At 43.4% G+C, this 19,067-nt stretch overlaps 1 protein-coding gene across 1 annotated transcript in view; it reads left to right on the top strand.

Annotated features, from left to right (window-relative positions):
• The first annotated feature begins 7,816 nt into the window (after nucleotides 1–7,816).
• mtg1 (mitochondrial ribosome-associated GTPase 1) overlaps nucleotides 7,817–19,067 on the top strand; it is a 17,266-nt gene continuing 6,015 nt past the window's right edge. Inside the window, exons 1-5 of the mRNA XM_070439183.1 lie at nucleotides 7,817–8,057; nucleotides 14,102–14,168; nucleotides 15,305–15,407; nucleotides 15,678–15,764; nucleotides 16,681–16,737. Of these exons, the coding sequence (XP_070295284.1) occupies nucleotides 7,955–8,057; nucleotides 14,102–14,168; nucleotides 15,305–15,407; nucleotides 15,678–15,764; nucleotides 16,681–16,737 (417 nt within the window). The 5' untranslated portion in view covers nucleotides 7,817–7,954. The remainder of the gene's footprint in view (nucleotides 8,058–14,101; nucleotides 14,169–15,304; nucleotides 15,408–15,677; nucleotides 15,765–16,680; nucleotides 16,738–19,067) is intronic.

The raw sequence follows: 19,067 nt of genomic DNA, 5'->3' as shown, positions 1-19,067 counted from the left end.
ATTTTTCTGTTAACAATTGGTGTTTAAATCTAATGATTTTAGATTTCACAATGTTCGCCATTACTTTCGGTGTCTTAAATTATTTTTTTATGTAATGTTTAATATCACGCCTTAAATCTGTACTCTTAAATATTCTGTTCATATCAATAAAAAACGGATCTATTGCACAATCTTGAATAGGAAATGTTTTGTTCTCTCTAATATATATACAGTTGAAGTCGGAAGTTTACATACACTTAAGTTGGAGTCATTAAAACTCGTTTTTCAACCACTCCACACATTTCTTGTTAACAAAATAGTTTTGGCAAGTCTGTTGTGTCATGCACAAAGTAGATGTCCTAGGTCATTTTTCAAACAATTGTTTACAGACAGATTATTTATCTTATAATTCACTGTATCACAATTCCAGTGGGTAAGAAGTTTAGATACACTAAATTGACAGTGCCTTTAAACAGCTTGGAAAATTCCAGAAAATTGTGCCATGGCTTTAGAAGCTTCTGATAGGCTAATTGACATCATTTGAGTCAATAGGAGGTGTACCTGTGGATGTATTTCAAGGCCTACCTTCAAACTCAGTGCCTCTTTGCTTGACATAGGAAAATCAAAAGAAATCATCCCGGAAAAATTGTAGACCTCCACAAGTCTGGTTCATCCTTGGGAGCAATTTCCAAACGCCTGAAGGTACCACGTTCATCTGTACAAACAATAGTACGCAAGTATAAACACCATGGGACCACACAGTAATGTGGAAAACTGGTGTGAAAAGTGCAAATCAATCCCAGAACAACAGCAAAGGACCTTGTGAAGATGCTGGAGGAAACAGGTACGAAAGATATCAATATCCACAGTCCTATATCGACATAACCTGAAAGGCCGCTCAGCAAGGAAGAAGCCACTGCTCCAAAACCGCCATTAAAAAGCCAGACTACGTTTTTCAACTGCACATGTGGACAAAGATCGTACTTTTTGGAGAAATGTTCTCTGGTCTGATGAAACAAAAATAGAACTGTTTGGCCATAATGACCATCGTTATGTTTGGAGGAAAAATGTTTTTTTTGCAAGCCGAAGAACACCATCCCAACCGTGGAGCACGGGGGTGGCAGCATCATGTTGTGGGGTTGCTTTGCTGCAGGAGGGACTGGTGCACTTCACAAAATAGATGGCATCATGAGGCAGGAAAATGATATGAATATATTGAAGAAACATCTCAAGACATCAGTCAGGAAGTTAAAGCTTGGTCGCAAATGGGTCTTCCAAATGGACAATGACCCCAAGCATACTTCCAAAGTTGTGGCAAAATGGCTTAAGGACAACAAAGTCAAGGTATTGGAGTGGCCATCACAAAGCCCTGACCTCAATCCTATAGAAAATCTGTGGGCAGAACTGAACAAAGTGGTGTGCGAGCAAGGAGGCCTACAAACCTGACTCAGTTACATCAGCTCTGTCAGGAGGAATGGGCCAAAATTCACCCAACTTATGTGAGAAGCTTGTGGAAGGCTACCCGAAACGTTTGACCCAAGTTAATCAATTTAAAGGCAATGCTACCAAATACTAATTGAGTGTGTGAACTTCTGACACACTGGGAATGTGATGAAAGAAATAAAAGCTGAAATAAATCATTCTCTCTACTATTATTCTGACATTTCACATTCTTAAAATAAAGTGGTGATCCTAACTGTGCTCAAACAGGGAATTTTTACTCGGATTAAATTGAGTTTAAATGTATTTGGCTAAGGTGTATGTAAACTTCCGACTTCAACTGTATATATACAGTCAGTACCAGTCAAAAGTTTGGACACACCTACTCATTCAATGGTTTTACTATTTTCGACATTGTAGAGTAATAGTGAAAACATAAGCTATGAAATACACATGTAGCAACCAACAAAGTGTTAAACAAATCAAAATATATTTTATATTTGAGATTCTTTCAAAGTAGCCACCCTTTGCCTTGATGACAGCTTGGCATTCTCTCAACCAGCTCACCTGGAATGCTTTGGAGGCCAGGTCCTCTGATGCAGCACTCAATCACTCTCCTTGGTGAAATAGCCATTACACAGCCTGGAGGTGTGTTGGGTCATTGTCGTGTTTGAAAAAAACAAATGATAGTCCCACTAAGCGCAAACCAGATGGGATGGCGAATCGCTGCAGAATGCTGTGGTAGCCATGCTGGTTAAGTGTGCCTTGAATTCTACATAAATCACAGACAGTGTCACCAGCAAAGCACCATCACACCTCCATGCTTCACAGTGGGAACCACACATACAGAGATCATCCGTTCACCTACTCTCCGTTCACTTACACGGCGGTTGGATCTAAAAATCTCAAATTTGGACTCATCAGATCAAAGGACAGATTTCCACTGGTCTAATGTCCATTGCTTTGCTCGTGTTTCTTGGCCCAAGCAAGTCTCTTCGTCTTATTGGTGTCCTTTAGTAATGGTTTCTTTGCAGCAATTCGACCATGAAGACCTGATCCACATATTCTCCTCTGAACAGTTGATGTTGAGATGTGTCTGTTACTTGAACTCTGAAGCATGTATTTGGGCTGCAATCTGAGGCTGGTAACTCTAATGAATTTATCCTCTGCAGCAAAGGTAACTCTGGGTCTTCCTTTCCTGTGGCGGTCCTCATGAGAGCCAGTTTCATCATAGAGGTTGATAGTTTTTGCGACTGCACTTGAAGAATGCTTGTTCTAGGTCCCAAGAAACAAAGATCTTCTGTTGAATCTGACAATTAATCTTGATGGTTGTACAGTCGTCTCAAATAAAACTGTGAAGGACCTCAGCATTCCTCTGGACCCTGATCTCTCTTATGACGAACATATCAAGACAGTTTCAATGACAGCTTTTTTCCATCTACGTAACATTGCAAAAATCAGAAACTTTCTGTCCAAATATGTGGCAGGAAAAGTCATCCATGCTTTTGTCACTTCTCGATTAGAATACAGCAATGCTCTACTTTCCGGATACCCGGATAAAGCACTAAATAAACTTCAGTTAGTGCTAAACACAGCTGCTATAATTTTGACTAGAACCAAAGAATTTGATCATATTACTCCAGTGCTAGCCTCTACGCTGGCTTCCTGTTAAGGCAAGCTCTGATTTCAAGGTTTTACTGCTAACCTACAAAGCATTACATGGGCTTGCTCCTACCTATCTTTCAGATTCGGTCCTGCCGTACATACGTACGCTACGGTCACAAGACGCAGGCCTCCTTACTGTCCCTAGAATTTCTAAGCAAACAGCTGGAGGCAGGGCTTTCTCCTATAGAGCTCCATTTTTATGGAATGGTCTGCCTACCCATGTGAGAGACGCAGACTCGGTCTCAAGCCTTAAGTCTTTATTGTACAAATAAAGATGTATTGTACAAATCTGTCATTCTGCCCCTGAACAGGGCAGTTAACCCACTGTTCCTAGGCCGTCATTGAAAATAAGAATTTGTTCTTAACTGACTTGCCTAGTTAAATAAAGGTAAACAAAAATGTTTAAGACTCATCTCTTCAGTAGGTCCTATGATTGAGTGTAGTCTGGCCCAGGAGTGTGAAGGTGAACGGAAAGGCACTGGAGCAACGAACCGCCCTTGCTGTCTCTGCCTGGCCGGTTCCCCTCTCTCCACTGGGATTCTCTGCGTCTAACCCTATTACAGGGGCTGAGTCACTGGCTTACTGGTGCTCTTCCATGCCATCCCTAGGAGGGGTGTGTAACTTGAGTGGGTTGAGTCACTGACATGGTCTTCCTGTCGTGGTTGGCGCCCCCCCTTGGGTTGTGCTGTGCCAGAGATTTTTGTGGGCTATACTCGGCCTTGTCTCAGGATGGTAAGTTGGTGGTTGAAGTTATCCCTCTAGTGGTGTGGGGGCTGTGCTTTGGCAAAGTGGGTGGGGTTATATCCTGCCTGTTTGGCCCTGTCCGGGGGTGTCATCGGATGGGGCCACAGTGTCTCCCGACCCCTCCTGTCTCAGCCTCCAGTATTTATGCTGCAGTAGTTTATGTGTCGGGGGGCTAGGGTCAGTCTGTTATATCTGGAGTGTTTCTCCTGTCTTATCTGGTGCCCTGTGTGAATTTAAGTATGCTCACTCTAATTCTCTTTCTCTCTTTCTTTCTCTCTCTCGGAGGACCTCAGCCCTAGGACCATGCCTCAGGACTACCTGTCCTGATGACTCCTTGCTGTCCCCAGTTCACCTGGCCGTGCTGCTGCTCCAGTTTCAACTATTCTGCCTGCAGCTATAGAACCCTGACCTGTTCACCGGATGTGCCACCTGTCCCAGACCTGCTGTTTTCAACTCTCTAGAGACAGCAGGAGCGGTAGAGATACTCTGAATGATCGGCTATGAAAAGCCAACAGACATTTACTCCTGAGGTGCTGACCTGTTTTGCACCCTCGACAACCACTGTCATTATTATTATTTGACCCTGTTGGTTATATATGAACATTTGAACATCTTGGCCATGTTCTGTTATAATCTCCACCCGGCACAGCCAGAAGATTACTGGCCACCCCTCATAGCCTGGTTCCTCTCTAGGTTTCTTCCTAGGTTCTGGCCTTTCTAGGAGTTTTTCCTAGCCACCGTGCTTCTACACCTGCATTGCTTGCTGTTTTGGGGTTACAGGCTGGCTTTCTGTACAGCACTTTGAGATATCAGCTGATGTAAGAAGGGCTTTATAAATAAATTGGATTTGATTTGATTTAAGAAACTTTCAAAGTACTGAGTAAAGGGTCTGAGTACTTTTGTAAATGTAATATTTATTTTTTGTTTCTATTATATCAATTTGCTAAAATTTCAACAAAACTGTTTTTGCTTTGTCTTATGGGTATTCTGTGCAGCTTGATGTGTGTGTGTTGTGTGTGTGTGTGTGTGTGTGTGTGTGTGTGTGTGTGTGTGTGGTGTGTTGGTGTGTGTAGTGTGTGTGTGTGTGTGTGTGTGTGTGTGTGTGTGTGTGTGTGTGTGATTTTCTCATTGAACATTTATTCCAAAATCATGGGCATTAATATGGAGTTGGTCCTCCTTTTGCAGCTATAACAGCCGACTCTTCCAGAACTAGATGTTGGAACATTGCTGCGGCGACTTGCTTCCATTCAGCCAGCCACAAGAGCATTACTGAGGTCAGGCACTGATGTTTGGCGATTAGGCCTGGCTTGTAGTCGGCGTTCCAATTCATCCCAAAGGTATTCTATGGGGTTGAGGTCAGGGCTCTGTGTAGGCCAGTCAAGTTCATCCACACCGCTCTTGATAAACCATTTCTGTATGGACCTCACTTTGTGCATGGAGGCATTGTCATGCTGAAACAGGAAAGGGACTTTCCCAAACTGTTGCCACAAAGTTTCAAGCAGAGAATAGTCTGGAATGTCATTGTATGCTGTAGCATTAAGATTTCCCTTCACTGGAATTTAGGGGCTTAGCCTGAACCATGAAAAACGGCCCCAGACCATTATTCCTCCTCCACCAAACTTTACACTTGGCACTATGCATTCGGGCAGATAGTGTTCTCCTGGCATCTGCCAAACCCAGCTTCGTCTGTCGGACTGCCAGATGGTGAAGCATGATTCATCACTCCAGAGAACACCTTTCCACTGCTCCAGAGTCCAATGGCAGCGAGTTTTACACCACTCCAGCCAACGCTTGGCATTGCGCATGGTGATCTTAGGCTTGTGTGCGGCTGCTCGGCCATGAAAACCCAATTCATGAAGCTCCCCGACAAACAGTTCTTGTGCTGATGTTGTTTCCAGAGGCAATTTGCAACTGCAGTAGTGCAAAGCCTTCCCAGAAGAGTGGAGGCTGTTATAGCAGCAAAGGGAGGACCAACTCCACATTATTGCCCATAATTTTGGATGTTTGACAAGCAGGTGTCCACATATTTTTGGTCATGTAATGTATAATATGGTGTCCACCAACTCTGCCCAGGGATGACATTTCACTTTCTTATGTTGTAAAATATACTGAACAAAAATATAAACACAACGTGTAAAGTGTTGGTCCCATGTTTTATAAGCTCAAATTAAAGTATCCCGAAATGTTCCTTACACACAAAAAGCGTATTTCTCTCAAATTTTGTGCACAAATTGGTTTACATCCTTGTTAGTGAGAATTTATCCTTTGCCAAGATAATCCTTCCACCTGACTGGTGTGACATATCAAGAAGCTAATTAAACAGCATGATCATTACACAGGTGTACCTTGTACCAGGGACAATAAAAGACTACTTTAAAATGTGCAGTTGTGTCACAAAACACAATGCCACAGATGTCTCAAGTTTTAGGGAGTGTGCAATTGGCATGCTTACTGCAGGAATGTCCACCAGAGCTGTTGCCAGAGAAGTTAATGTTAATTTCTCTACCATAAGCCATCATCATTTTAGCAGTACGTCCAACCAGACTCAACCGCAGACCACGTGTATGGCGTCATGTGGGCGAGCAGTTTGCTGATGTCAACGTTGTGAACAGAGTACCCCATGGTGGTGGTGGGGTTATGGTATGGGCAGGAAAAAGCGACAGATAACGAACACAATTGCATTTTATCAATGGCAATTTAAATGCACAGAAATACCCTGACAAAATCCTCAGGCCCATTGTGAGGCCCATTTTTTTAAACAGATGCCTATATGTATTCCCAGTCATGTGAAATCCATTGGTTAGCGCCTAAAAAATGGTCAATTGACTGATTTCCTTATATGAACTGTAACTCAGTAAAATCTTTTAAGTTGTTGCATGTTGCGTTTTATATTTTTGTTCAGTATACATTTTACCAAAACAAATATGATTCTTCATGTTCTGAATCCTCCAGTGGGCTCTTTCTCTAACATGTCATTAACATTATATCCAAAAAATTATATTTCATAATCTAATGCACATCCCATAATAAGCAGGAAGCTCTGTTGACAGAGCGGTGCTGCTTTCTCGCAGCGACTTTTGAGGATTTTATATGTTGTTGTGGTCGTCTGCAAAGTTGTTTCCATTGGTCGCAAAAAACAAAATTAAAATGACACGAGCTGAATTAAATGTAAAAGGACTTTGAAAAATACAAGGCTTGCGGTATGCTCAGTGCTCCGTTGACATTTGACAGATACGCTTGTTTTTGTGCGAAATCTTTGAACAGGAATTTTGCATTAATATGAAAAGTTAATACTAAAATACTACATGTCATGTCTCAAAATTGATAGTTATCATACCTCTATATTGTTTTATGTCCATTGGATTTGAGAAGAAAGGTGAATTCAACAGTGAGCCTGTCACTTAATTCTCACAGAGCATCCAGCCATGATCCAATACCCTTTTCCTGATTTTTGACCGGTTTTTTTCTCTGGCCTCTGTTGCTTTAGTCATCCTAATTTTGTCCATCCCACAAGGATACATTTTAGTAAACACTCTTATCCAGAGCAACTTACATTTGCAGTTAGGGTTAAGTACCCTGTTTAAGGGCACACGGACAAGATTTTGTTCACCTTTGGGATTCTAGGCTACCTGCTAACAATTATTTCTGATTCCCCCCACCTCCACCTGTTCTCTATCCCTATGGGGAACTCCAATCACTTTTGAATGGATTATGATAGACATAAGGTTCGGACCATTTGTTTTCTTAGAGGAGTATATATTCTACACAATTAAGATATTCGTTTACCCATTGGTCAAAAGATGCGTTTTGATTGGACACCCTAATATACTGTATATAAGTTGTATTATTAGCTATGAGTATTATTTGTATGATTATTGGTATTGTTATGATGATTATTATACAGTATAATTCTGACATTTAGTGCCTAAAGAATAATTGTAATGGCGGAACTCAATCGCTGTGACAATAGGGAAAGTCGGGATGTAAACAGTGTAACACTAATGTGAACATGGCTTCAGTAAAATGCTGTCAATGACAGAGGACTTCAGACCAACGATTTACATATACACATCATTGCTTCAGACACGTGAAAGAAACTAATATTTCGTTTTTTTAAACAACAAATATGAGGCTTCATCAGATACTCCGCAATGCAGCAAACTTCAGGACGGTCTTTGACTTCGGCGACAGAGAGGTTGCCCACTGGTTCCCCAGACATATGGCAAAAGGTTGGTGAGCACTCTCAGCTAACGTGAGCGGTCTGGTCAGCGTGTTAGCTAGCTAGGTATCTTTATGTCAGTTGTTGGCTATATCTAGCTAAACGCTTGTAATTAACTTACTATGTGACATGACTTATTAGATCACAAAATGAATACAGAATCCAAGAAAGCAAAAAGTCAACTAACTAACATAGTTAGCTAGCCCAGGTTTCTAACATAAATCTAGTATCCTGGGCAGCCCTCCCTTCGCGTGAACGCGCACGCACTCAATTCTTCAATGCTGCGACCTGCTTGCTAGTTGAGATTTCTGCTCTTCACTTTGTTGACAGTTTAGCCTACGTTTCACTGATCGTAGTAACAGAAAGCATTTTTTTTACTTGTGTCCTTTGATCGCGGGGGAGGCCCCAGTAATGTCTGCAGTTTTCGGTTTGGCCATTTGTTTCAAGTGTATTAGTCTAAATAAGTCTCTTTGACAAAATTCGCCTTCTCTCCCATTTCTTATTCGACTAGAAGTTGTAATGAAATGCTTATTGCTTGCCTACATTTTACTCCCTCCTATGTTTAATACAACACAAATGTATGATTCATTTCGGTTGCCTATCCTGACGTGAAGTTTGTTCTATAGAAAGTATTTGACTCTAGTGCCAAAATTAAGGAAATTAGAAGGGGGGTGATTTCGGCAAGGCCATTTTCTTGCCTGCCGAAATTCTTCCCGCCCTTCTATCTTGGGACTGCAAGGCCTGGCACACTTCAGAATAATTTTGGTAGCTCATGTTGACCAGTAGTGTGTGCCACATAAAGTATTTGACTCTAGGCAAAAAATTAAGGAAATTAGAAGGGGGGGGGGCTTCGGCAGGCAAGAAAATGGCCTTGCCAACCCCGCTTTATAATTTCCTTAATGGGAGGGCGCTTCCATTGCGACAACCAGACCAGGCCGTGGACTCTTCTAATGGATGCAGAGTCCTTGGGGCTAGACCACTATCCAGAGATGGATGACATGGTGGCTGCCATGATCCTCATTGACAAGGAGATCGTTGGCAAGGTGCCTCACCTCAAACCAGGACCTGAAAAAGTAAGCAATGAACAGCTGCAAAGCACGTTTGGGAATCTCTTCATCACGACACCCCTCAAACGTGGCTATGATGCTGCAATCCTACCTCGCCCTGCTGATCCCTCCCAGGGGGTGGTGACTAGCTTCTTAAGGAGGTCACAGAGGTGTCCAGGCTGTTCACTATGCTCCAGACAGACATGGCACGTGCCAACGGCAAGGCTTTGACATTAGTTAAATCAAATTGTATTGGTCACATACACATGGTTAGCAGATGTTATTGCGAGAGTAGTGAAATGCTTGTGCTTCTAGTTCCGACAGTGCAGCAATATCTAACATGTAATCTAACAATTCCACAACTACCTAATACACACAAATCTAAGTAAAGGAATGGAATAAGAATATATACATATAAATATATGGATGAGCAATGACAGAGCAGCATAGGCGAGATGCAATAGATGGTATAAAATACTGTATATAATTATGAGATGAGTAATGCAAGATATGTAAACATTGGTGGCAATATTAAAGTGACTAGTGATCCATTTATTAAAGTAGCCAATGATTTCAAGTGTGTCTGTAGGCAGCAGCCTCTCTGTATTAGTGATGGCTGTTTAACAGTCTGATGGCCTTGAGTGGTGACTTCATGCCGCCATCTTTGGCTGGCACATTCTAAACTGCCACCGCCAGTTCAGAAAACTTTCTTGGAGCTCCCCTTCACGCCAGGTTCCACCTTTGGGCCAGGGGTCAACAATACAGCAAGACTACAAAACTGCACAAAGACAGTGAGACTTTGCCGGAATTCTTGGCGACTGCGCGCCCTACCGCTGCCCCTCGGAGGAGCTGGAAGACAGGGCAGTGTGTCTCGAGGGCGGCGCAGCAACGTCTTGGCCCCCCTCCTCCACCGCCGAGACTGCAGGGAAATGGGAACCGGCGTTTTACACCTCGACAGCAGGACAGGCGTCGTGACCACCCTTACAAGCTGCGGCACGCAGTCCTTCTGAGGTGCTGGCGGTCGGCGTCGGCTGTCTCTCCCAGGCCCAAAGGGCAAACTGTACTGGGCACAGTCCTGAGTAGGGATGGGTACCGAAACCCGGTATTAAACGGGCCCCGGGGCTAAATTAAGAAATACCGTAGTATCGATAAGCTCCGACGCTTTCGGTACTGGAGAAATTAAATACATTTCCTATTTATTATTGCTATATAAACGTTATCGTGCACATTTTATCTCACCAACCGTTTCTAATTTGTAATAAGATTAAGACATTTGTCTATGATGCATTTTCGCTGTTCCCAAACGCTACAGCACACACATCACCCTGCTCTTAGTGACCATGGCGGAGAGAGCTAAACGTTAAAGTGTGGTTACACTTCGCCAGAGTCGATGCTGACTGCTCGTTGCCACTAGTGCAACAACACTTTTGCTCGTGTCCAAACATCTATCGAAAGTGCATCATGTACAGGCAGAGAAATGCACAGTTTTCGACTGCCTAGCTCGTAGTTCATCTCTCGTTGCCCGGTCTACGTTAGGTATGTATGCTAGCAGTCTAGAGCCCACACACTGGAGTTAACTCAATTATGCGAACATGGGTTCATGATCAAAAGCAACCATTAGCAAGCTGATTGAATTTATGAATGCACCCATAGCTAAACAATCACCCATTTTAAAGATTTTGCAAATTTTTTGTTAAAGTTGCAGCTACAATGAACCAACCCACTCCTCCCTCTAATACCGCTGGTCCAAGCCAAAGACCAGCCCAAAGCCCCTTCACGCTGGCAGCTAGTGGGAGGATGACTGAGGAGAGGGTGAATGAGTGCCACCTAGCTGTGACCAAGTTCATAGTGAAAGACCTACACTCCTTTGCAACAGTGGAGTCCAAGGGCTTTAGGTAACAGTCTTTCAGTAAATATTGAGTTGTATTAATTTGTAGGTTATAGTAGTAGAAAAGGGATGTATGTTAGTCCTATCACTCCACAATACAATACACAACAACACAATAATGATAATTCAACACATGAAAACAATCTCTTTTTTTATGTAGGGAGATGAGCAAGGCACTCAACCCCAAATATACCCCTCCCTCCAGGAGTTACCTCAGTGACACATTCATTCCTACCTGGTATGGTGTAGAAAAGGCCCATGTGATCACTGAGCTGAAGGACGTTCCAAAGCTGGCCATCACATCAGACGGGTGGACCAGCCTCTGTCAGGACCACTATCTCACTGTTACAGTGCACTACACAAGCCAGGGCAGTGTAAAACAGAACGTCCTCCACACCAGGGCAGTGTACAAATCGCAAACTGGCCAAGTAGTGGCAGAGGAGATCTCAGACATTCTGGAAGAGTTTGAGATGGAGCCCAGCAAGATTGTAGCTGTGACTGTTGATAATGCTGGAAATATGGATGTTGCCATCAAGAGGCTACACATCCTAAAAATAGGACACATTGAATCTGGCAGCGCAGAAAATCATTAATAAATGGGCAGCCTGAATCAGAGCAGTGGTTGTGTGGTTCAAGAGATCCTCAATGTCCAAAACAGTCTTGAAGGAAAAGCAGCAGCTCCTTGGTAAGAAGCCTGTTTAATCTATTAAAGTATTATTTTGAAATTCCCACATTTAACAATTTCATTGAATATTCACGTGTGCGGTAATTAAATGTATGTTTTTTTGTTGTTTCAGGCATTCCGCAACACTCACTCATCCTTGATGTCAAGACCAGATGGAACTCGCTCTATCTAATGATAGAGAGATTCATGGAGCAGTATCCCGCGATCTAAGCAGCAGCCTTGGACCCACGACTGCGAAAAGCAATGACCAAGGACAACCTGGACCGTCTGAAGGACGAGGACTTCCATAAGGCTGAGGAGTTTGTCCAGCTCATGATAATCCTCTATACATCCACACTGTGTGTCATGTGAAAGGAATGCCACCTGTGGACAGATCATACCCATCCTCCAAAAACTGGAAGAGCACTTCACTGTGAAGCATGAAGATACAATGTTTGTGGCAACCATCAAAGAGAAGGTATGGGAGAACCTCTCAAAGCGCTATCAGGATGAGGACATTCAAGCCTTCCTGCGTGAGGCCACAGCAATGAACCCCATATTTAAATAAAGGTTAAATTAAAAATATTTTAAAAATTTCTCCAAGGAGTGCCTTGGAGGAGCTGTTCTCAGAGGAGGACAGGGAGTTGAGGTTGACCATCCAACAGGACACCCCGTCCCTCTCCCTCAGCGAGCGTGTTGACCTAGAGGTCGAGCTCTACAAAGGCCCATGGCTGAAGATCCTGTGATGTGGTGGGAGAAGAGAGATACTCTGCCCCTCCTCACAAACATTGCAACAAGGTACCTCTGTGCTCAAGCCTCCTCCACCACTAGCGAGAGGGTATTTTCGACTGCAGGAGAGGTCCCCACTTCTGCCAGAGAAGGCAAATATGTTTATCTTTCTCCAGAAGAACTGCTAAGAACTGTTAGTCCTTTTGCAGCCTACCTGCATGCCCCACCAGTGTTGCTCTATACCACTGTATTTTCTTTTGCAAGAAAATATTGTTTATTTAATTTGTTTTACATTTCCATCATCACAACATTAGTCTATAATAGTGATTTGTTCAAAACATTGCTGTTTCTTTTGCTGTAAATAATTGTTTATTTGATTTATTTTACATTTCAGAAAATAAAGCAATGTTAATTATGTTCTTAATTTGTTTCGTTTTTTTTTTCATAAAAAAATAACAAAAAGAACTGATAAGAATACCGTTAAAGTACCGGATCAATAAGCAGTATCGGTAAGAGTAGTACATCCGTTAAAATCTTAACGATACCCGTCCCTAGTCCTGAGGGATACAAACTCCAGTTCTGATGCCGACCACCGTCCTACAGAGACATCTGGGTCACCTCAGTGCTCCGGTTGGTGATAGCCTTGCTCCTGAGCAAGGACGCAATCGGGAAAGTAGAGCCGCTAGAACGGCTAAGTGGGTTCTACTCCACGTATTTCATAGTTCCGAAGAAGGACGGCAGCTTTCGGCCGATTCTGGACCTGCGGGGCCTCAAGAAATGTTTAAAAGAGCTCAAATTCAAGATGCTCTCGCCAGCGTGGGTGTTGCAGGCAATCTTGAGCGGCCAATAGTTGACCACGCTCGACCTGACGAATGCATACTTCCATGTTCCTGTTCATCGAGATCACTAGAAGTACCTCCGGTTTGCCTTCGAAGGAGTGGCTTACGAAAGTCCTCCCGTTCTGCCTCTCATTGGTGCCGCGTACATTCACAAAGTGCATGGACGCAGACCTAGTGCCTATCATGTTCCAGGGCATTCTAGTGCTGAACTACCTGGATGACTGGCTGGTGTGTGCTCATTCAAGAGAGCAAGCTACAGCAGACAAGGATAATCTTGAAGCACATTCAAGACCTGGATCTCACTATAAACAGGGAGAAGAGCAACCTGACTCCCTCACAGACGGTGGTCTTCCTGGGGATGTTGATAGACTCAACTCTTATGAGAACACGTCTCCCTCAGGTGAGGTTGGAGAAGATACAGGCCTACCTAGACCGTCTCTGGCTTGGACGAGCCGTGTCCGTATTAGAGTGCCCGGAAGTTACTCGGCCTACTCGCGTCGGCTTCTCTGATTCCGCTGGGCCTTCACCTCGGGCCACTCCAGCCGGCTTCTCTCACCATCTACACAAGAGACGACACAGACATCATCAGCTATCGGTGACAAATGCATGTGTGAGGACTATGTTGAAATGTCACTCTCACTCCTTCCTGTTGGAGTGATACAGAACAGTCCACCGAAGGGAGCTAGTGTGTATCGATACCTCGCTAGTGGGTTGGGGGGCGGAATGTATCTTGCCGAGCGAAAGGATACCATATTGTAGTGCTCCAATAGCTCACATAACCGCGGTTACTCACGTAACCTTCGTTAACCTTGATACCTGTGTAACTCTCTTTTCATAGTAAGTGAAGGTTACAGTAACCCATCCTCCTCTCCTCTGGTTTCTCTTCAGGTCTGAAACAGATGCAGGCCAGTGTGAAGAATGTTGACTGCATCCTAGAAATCCACGATGCCAGAATATCCTTTAATGGGCGATTGCTCTTCCTGATTTGGTGTTTTTAATCAGTGCTCATTAAGAAATGCTAGCGGCTGCCTTGACTGAAGGCAAAAGACAGTTGTCTTGAGGGTGGGGTTTGATGTGGGTGTGTCTTTGCCATTCTGTCACAACAAACAAGTCCAGTAGTGAGTACAGCGAGATAAGCTAGCTTTGCTATGGAGAGAACAAAGTTTTGAAGTTGAGGACTTCTCCCTTCTCATAATGGTCAGCAAATTCAGAAACGTGTAGGCTAAAGTCTGAGCTGACCTTGTCTTTAGCCAAGCTGAAAGCAGCTTGTGGGTTATTCATTGTGAACATCCCACACATCTTCCTCTGAAATGCTACATCACATAACACGTTAGCTTGATGTATTTAGCTAGCTACAGAATCGTTCCCCTTTAATCTGTGGTATCATAGATAGCCTGGCTTGCTAGCATTATCAAATTAATTTGTATAACCAAAAGTAGCTACTAGCTAGCTAGTACCAGCTATCTACTTAGATAACATACTCACCAACACCAGTAGTTTGACAGTTGCTGTCAAAACTTCCATTCCTGGCCATCTGGCAATATTGTTGAAATGCATTGGAAGTTTGAACTAAATTTATGGAAGCCCATTTTCACTCCTATTTGCCGAGCTAAATGCTCATGCTTTGCACCCATATGCAGACTTGACAACACATGTCCACGTGGCAGCTTGGGACAGACCTTAACGTGTTGTCTCTGGGCAATTGGACATCATTGGAAAAAGTGGGCATGTAAGTTATCCATACCCATCCCCCCCAGTAAGTCATGACGAACTCACGTAAGACTGACTTTATGACCAAAATGATCCTATTTACACTTTGTAGTAAATTTTGACACTATAATAAATGTTTATGGCTCATTGATGCCACATAAGCAGTTTAAAACCAGAGGAGTTGGTTCTAAGGGGCAGGTGTGGCATACATCGCTTGCCCTACCTTGCCCCATCACCCTCTGATGGACTCACATCACCAACCACGGTTGCTGGATGAGTCGCCTTGTCTGAGACCTGAAGAATTGTGTTAGCTCCCAAACGAATGACTTTAGCTCAGTGGGTTAACACAGACTTGCACAAGTTTCTTTAACAGTAGAACATCCCGTTCTCAGGTAGAAACCCTCTTTTCCAGGATAGTCTGGACGTCAGACCTCATCTCCTGGTGCTGAACAAGATGGACCTGGCTGACCTGTCTGCCAAGCATGTAGGCTACTGTAGCAGATCATTGTTTTGTTTCTGTAACCTGGAAGCTTGTCTGTTTCTGTTGATGCATGACAATGTCTGTCATCCAGACTGGTTGTTTTGTGTTTTTCCAGACAAACCTGTGTGAGTGTATATGGCCAATCGTGTAGTAGATTAATTGGAATGGCCTCTATATAATGAATTGAGACCGAGCGTTCAGTGCAGCACTGTATGTAGTCCTCATGCAGACTTGTGTGAGTTCTGATCCAGATCTCAATGTTTTGCTCTCCAGATGATTTTGAAACAGCTTGAAAGACATGGAGTGAAGAAGGTCCTGTTCACAGACTGCCTCAGACAGAGAGATGACAACGTCAAAAAGGTAAGAGAGACCGAGAACAACATCAAAAAGGAGAGGGAGAGCCTGTGAGATCCTTAAAGGAAATATCCACCCTTAACCACAAATTCTTATAATTTACAGTGTTAAATATAACACTAATGTGTGAAAACAATATTTTTTTGTGAACAAATGTTTCATTTTGTTGTTATAATAAGATTGGTAGCAACGTGAAAATTGTAGAAATCTTTTGCAGCTCAAGTCGACTACAAATCCCACAATGCTATCTGTGGGCTGGCTAGCAAGGTAGCTAGCTAGCAAATTTAACTACACACAATTAATACCAAAGTCAATATTAGTGACTTAGCTGTAAAATCGCCTAAACAAACTGCACTATAAATTTAGGAGTCATTTTCAGTTCGATGTGCCTCGCAGAGTGGAGTACGACATTCGCAACGGCCACGCAATGCACCATGGACTGCAGAGGCAGACAAATAGAAGAAATGTGGTGGACCCTCTATCAAATGACAAATTTCTCGAGGTAGGAATATCGCAAAAAATATGATCAAATAGCTCATTGCAGAGAAGATAAACTCTCGCGTTAGGACATCGGCCAGAATTGAAATCTGACGTGTATAATAGACATTTTTGCGATCTAAAAGTTGTGTTCCTATTAACTTCCAGTGTCGTGAGAGCAGTTTTATCGCAACGCTACGTCATACCAGACGAGTTTCTGTCTGCTTTAACGGCAGTAGCTCAGATAAACATGAAATGACCCCGGGAATCGATAGTTCACTCAGAGATGCACAAAAACAATATAACATTCAAAATGGGTGAATCTTTCCTTTAAGAAAGGGTGACTTTGCAGTTTGGTTATAACAGTTCCACAGAAGACCGAGTTAGTTAGTAACATTGTGACAGTGCTCTCCTACTCTGTTAATCTTCCTTTCTGTTGTTGCAGCTGGTTCCCATGGTCACAGAATTAATCGAGAGCCAGCCACGCTTCCACCGAGAGGAGGTGAGGTCACGGCCTTTAACTGATTGAGGAATGATTGATTGGTTTAGATTTTGTGTTAGAAGAAAACGAATGTGTAGTATAGGGCTACGTTCAGTCCTAGACGATAACAAATGAGAGGTTTACGACCCTAAATTCCAGTTCATTTGGTTGTCAATTTGAAGGTATGTTAATGTGTCCAGTCTCCTTTCCATCCTCCTGGAATTCTTACGGGACCAGCCCTGAGCTCGTTTTTCAATTGTGTTGTCCCACGAGGATCCGTTCTTGGACACATCCTGTTCGTTCTGTTTACCCTCGGTCGTTTCATCAGCCGTAATGAAATCTCATTCCACTGCTATGCTGATGACACAGCTGTAAACTTCCCCAAGTCCCTCTGCTCATCTTAACACCTGACTTGAGGAGATAAGGGCTTGGATGAAGCAAATCTTCCTTCAACTCAACAGCAGCTAAATCACTCACCTATAACCCACCTCACAGGCAAGAACATCCCCCTCATGCAATGTATACAATCTGGGCATTAAGCTTGACTCCTCTCTAACCTTCGACAATCACATCAAACATCTGTGCAAAGCATCACTCTTATCACCAAGAACATTGCCAAACTCCGTCTCACCCTTACTCAGTCTGATGCAGAGAGGCTCTTCCATGCCTTTGTCGCCTCAAGGCTGGACAACTGCAATGCACTCTGCACACTTCACGGACACTGTGGTGAAGAAGGCACGACAGTGACTCTTTAACCTCAGGAGGTTGAAAAAGTGTGGCCTATCCCAGAGTGCCCTCAGTGTAATAAAGGAGCGCCATAGAGAGCATACGGTTGGGCTGCATCACAGCTTGGTACGGCATCTCCACTGTCGCTGACCGCAAGGCACTACAGAGGGTCAGCTGAATGCACCATTGGGTGCACACTGCCTGCCGTCCAGGACACCTACAATACCACGGCCTGTTCTCCCAGCCTCCATCACTCAGACATGGGCAGTACAGGAGCATTATGGCGAAAACGAAGACTGGCCAATAGCTTCTAACCCTAGACCATCAGGCTGCTGAATAGCTACACTACCGGTCGAACGTTTTAGACCACCTACTCATTCAAGGGTTTTTTCTTGATTTTTTTCTATTTTCTACAATGTAGAATAATAGCGAAGACATCAAAACGATGCAATAACACATGGAATCATGTAAAGATGGCGCCAAAGAACATGGCTGACGTTTTACATTCTCCCAACCAATTGTGCTATTTTGTTATTTTTTTTGTTTGTTATTATTTTGTCGGATATCCTGCATTCACTGGACAGGCCCCGATCCACACCTTTTGCGTGAAGAAAAGACACCGGAAGAGCGCAGGTCGAGGATCCTTCTGGGAATCCGGAGGCTAGCTAGTAAACTCCCAATGCCTTACATTCTACTTGCTAACGTCAATCATTGGAAAATAAAATTGATGACCTACTATTAAGATGATCCTACCAACGGGACATTAAAAACTGTAACATCTTGTGTTTCACCGAGACGTGGCTGAACGAAGATACAGACAATATAGAGCTAGCGGGATTTTCCATGCACCAGCAGAACAGAGACGCTACCTCTGGTAAGACGAGGGGTGGGGGTGTGTGTCTTTGTCAATAACAGCTGGTGCTCGATGTCTAATATTAAAGAAGTCTCTAGATATTTCTCGCCTGAGGTAAAGTACCTTATGATAAGCTGCAGACCACACTGTCTACCAAGAGAGTTATCATCTGTATTATTCGTAGCCGTCTATTTACCACCACAAAACGAAGATGGCACTAAGACCGCTCTCGACCAACTCTAAGGCCATAAGCAAAGAAGAAAATGCTTTGCATCTGTGCTGGTAATTTTACTTGTCCTCATAACTGAAAAGCTTTCAATCTCTCCAACTCTTGTCCAGTCTACTTAGTTGTCAGAGTTTAGTCACATAGATAATTCCGTCTCGTTTTAGTGAAGTGAAATGGAAACAATCTTTTTTGTTTAGTGTTAGTTTTCTCTGGGTCTATTTAGTCAGTTATAGTCTCGTCAATTTGCCACTGAAAAATAAGTGTTTGACGAATACTTTTGTCACCATTTTTGTTGACGAAATTAACACTGGCTCGACCGCCCCCCACCTCTGGAATACACTCACGGCACTACAGACTCTGGGCTCCTTTTAAAACTGTCCTAAAAACCACCCTCTTTAGAAAAGCCTTCTCTTAGATATAGCTGTGTTCCTTGGTGTCTTTGTCCTTGTAGCCATAGGCGGAAATCCCAGGGGGGACGGGGGGGACACGACCCCCCCATCCTGGGAAAAATATGATTTGTCCCCCCCAATCTATCACTGTAAACAT

This window comes from Salvelinus sp. IW2-2015, unplaced genomic scaffold (genome assembly GCF_002910315.2).
Source record: "Salvelinus sp. IW2-2015 unplaced genomic scaffold, ASM291031v2 Un_scaffold1464, whole genome shotgun sequence".
NCBI classification, from domain to species: Eukaryota; Metazoa; Chordata; class Actinopteri; order Salmoniformes; family Salmonidae; genus Salvelinus; species Salvelinus sp. IW2-2015.
This window is presented reverse-complemented; position numbering and strand designations above follow the sequence as displayed.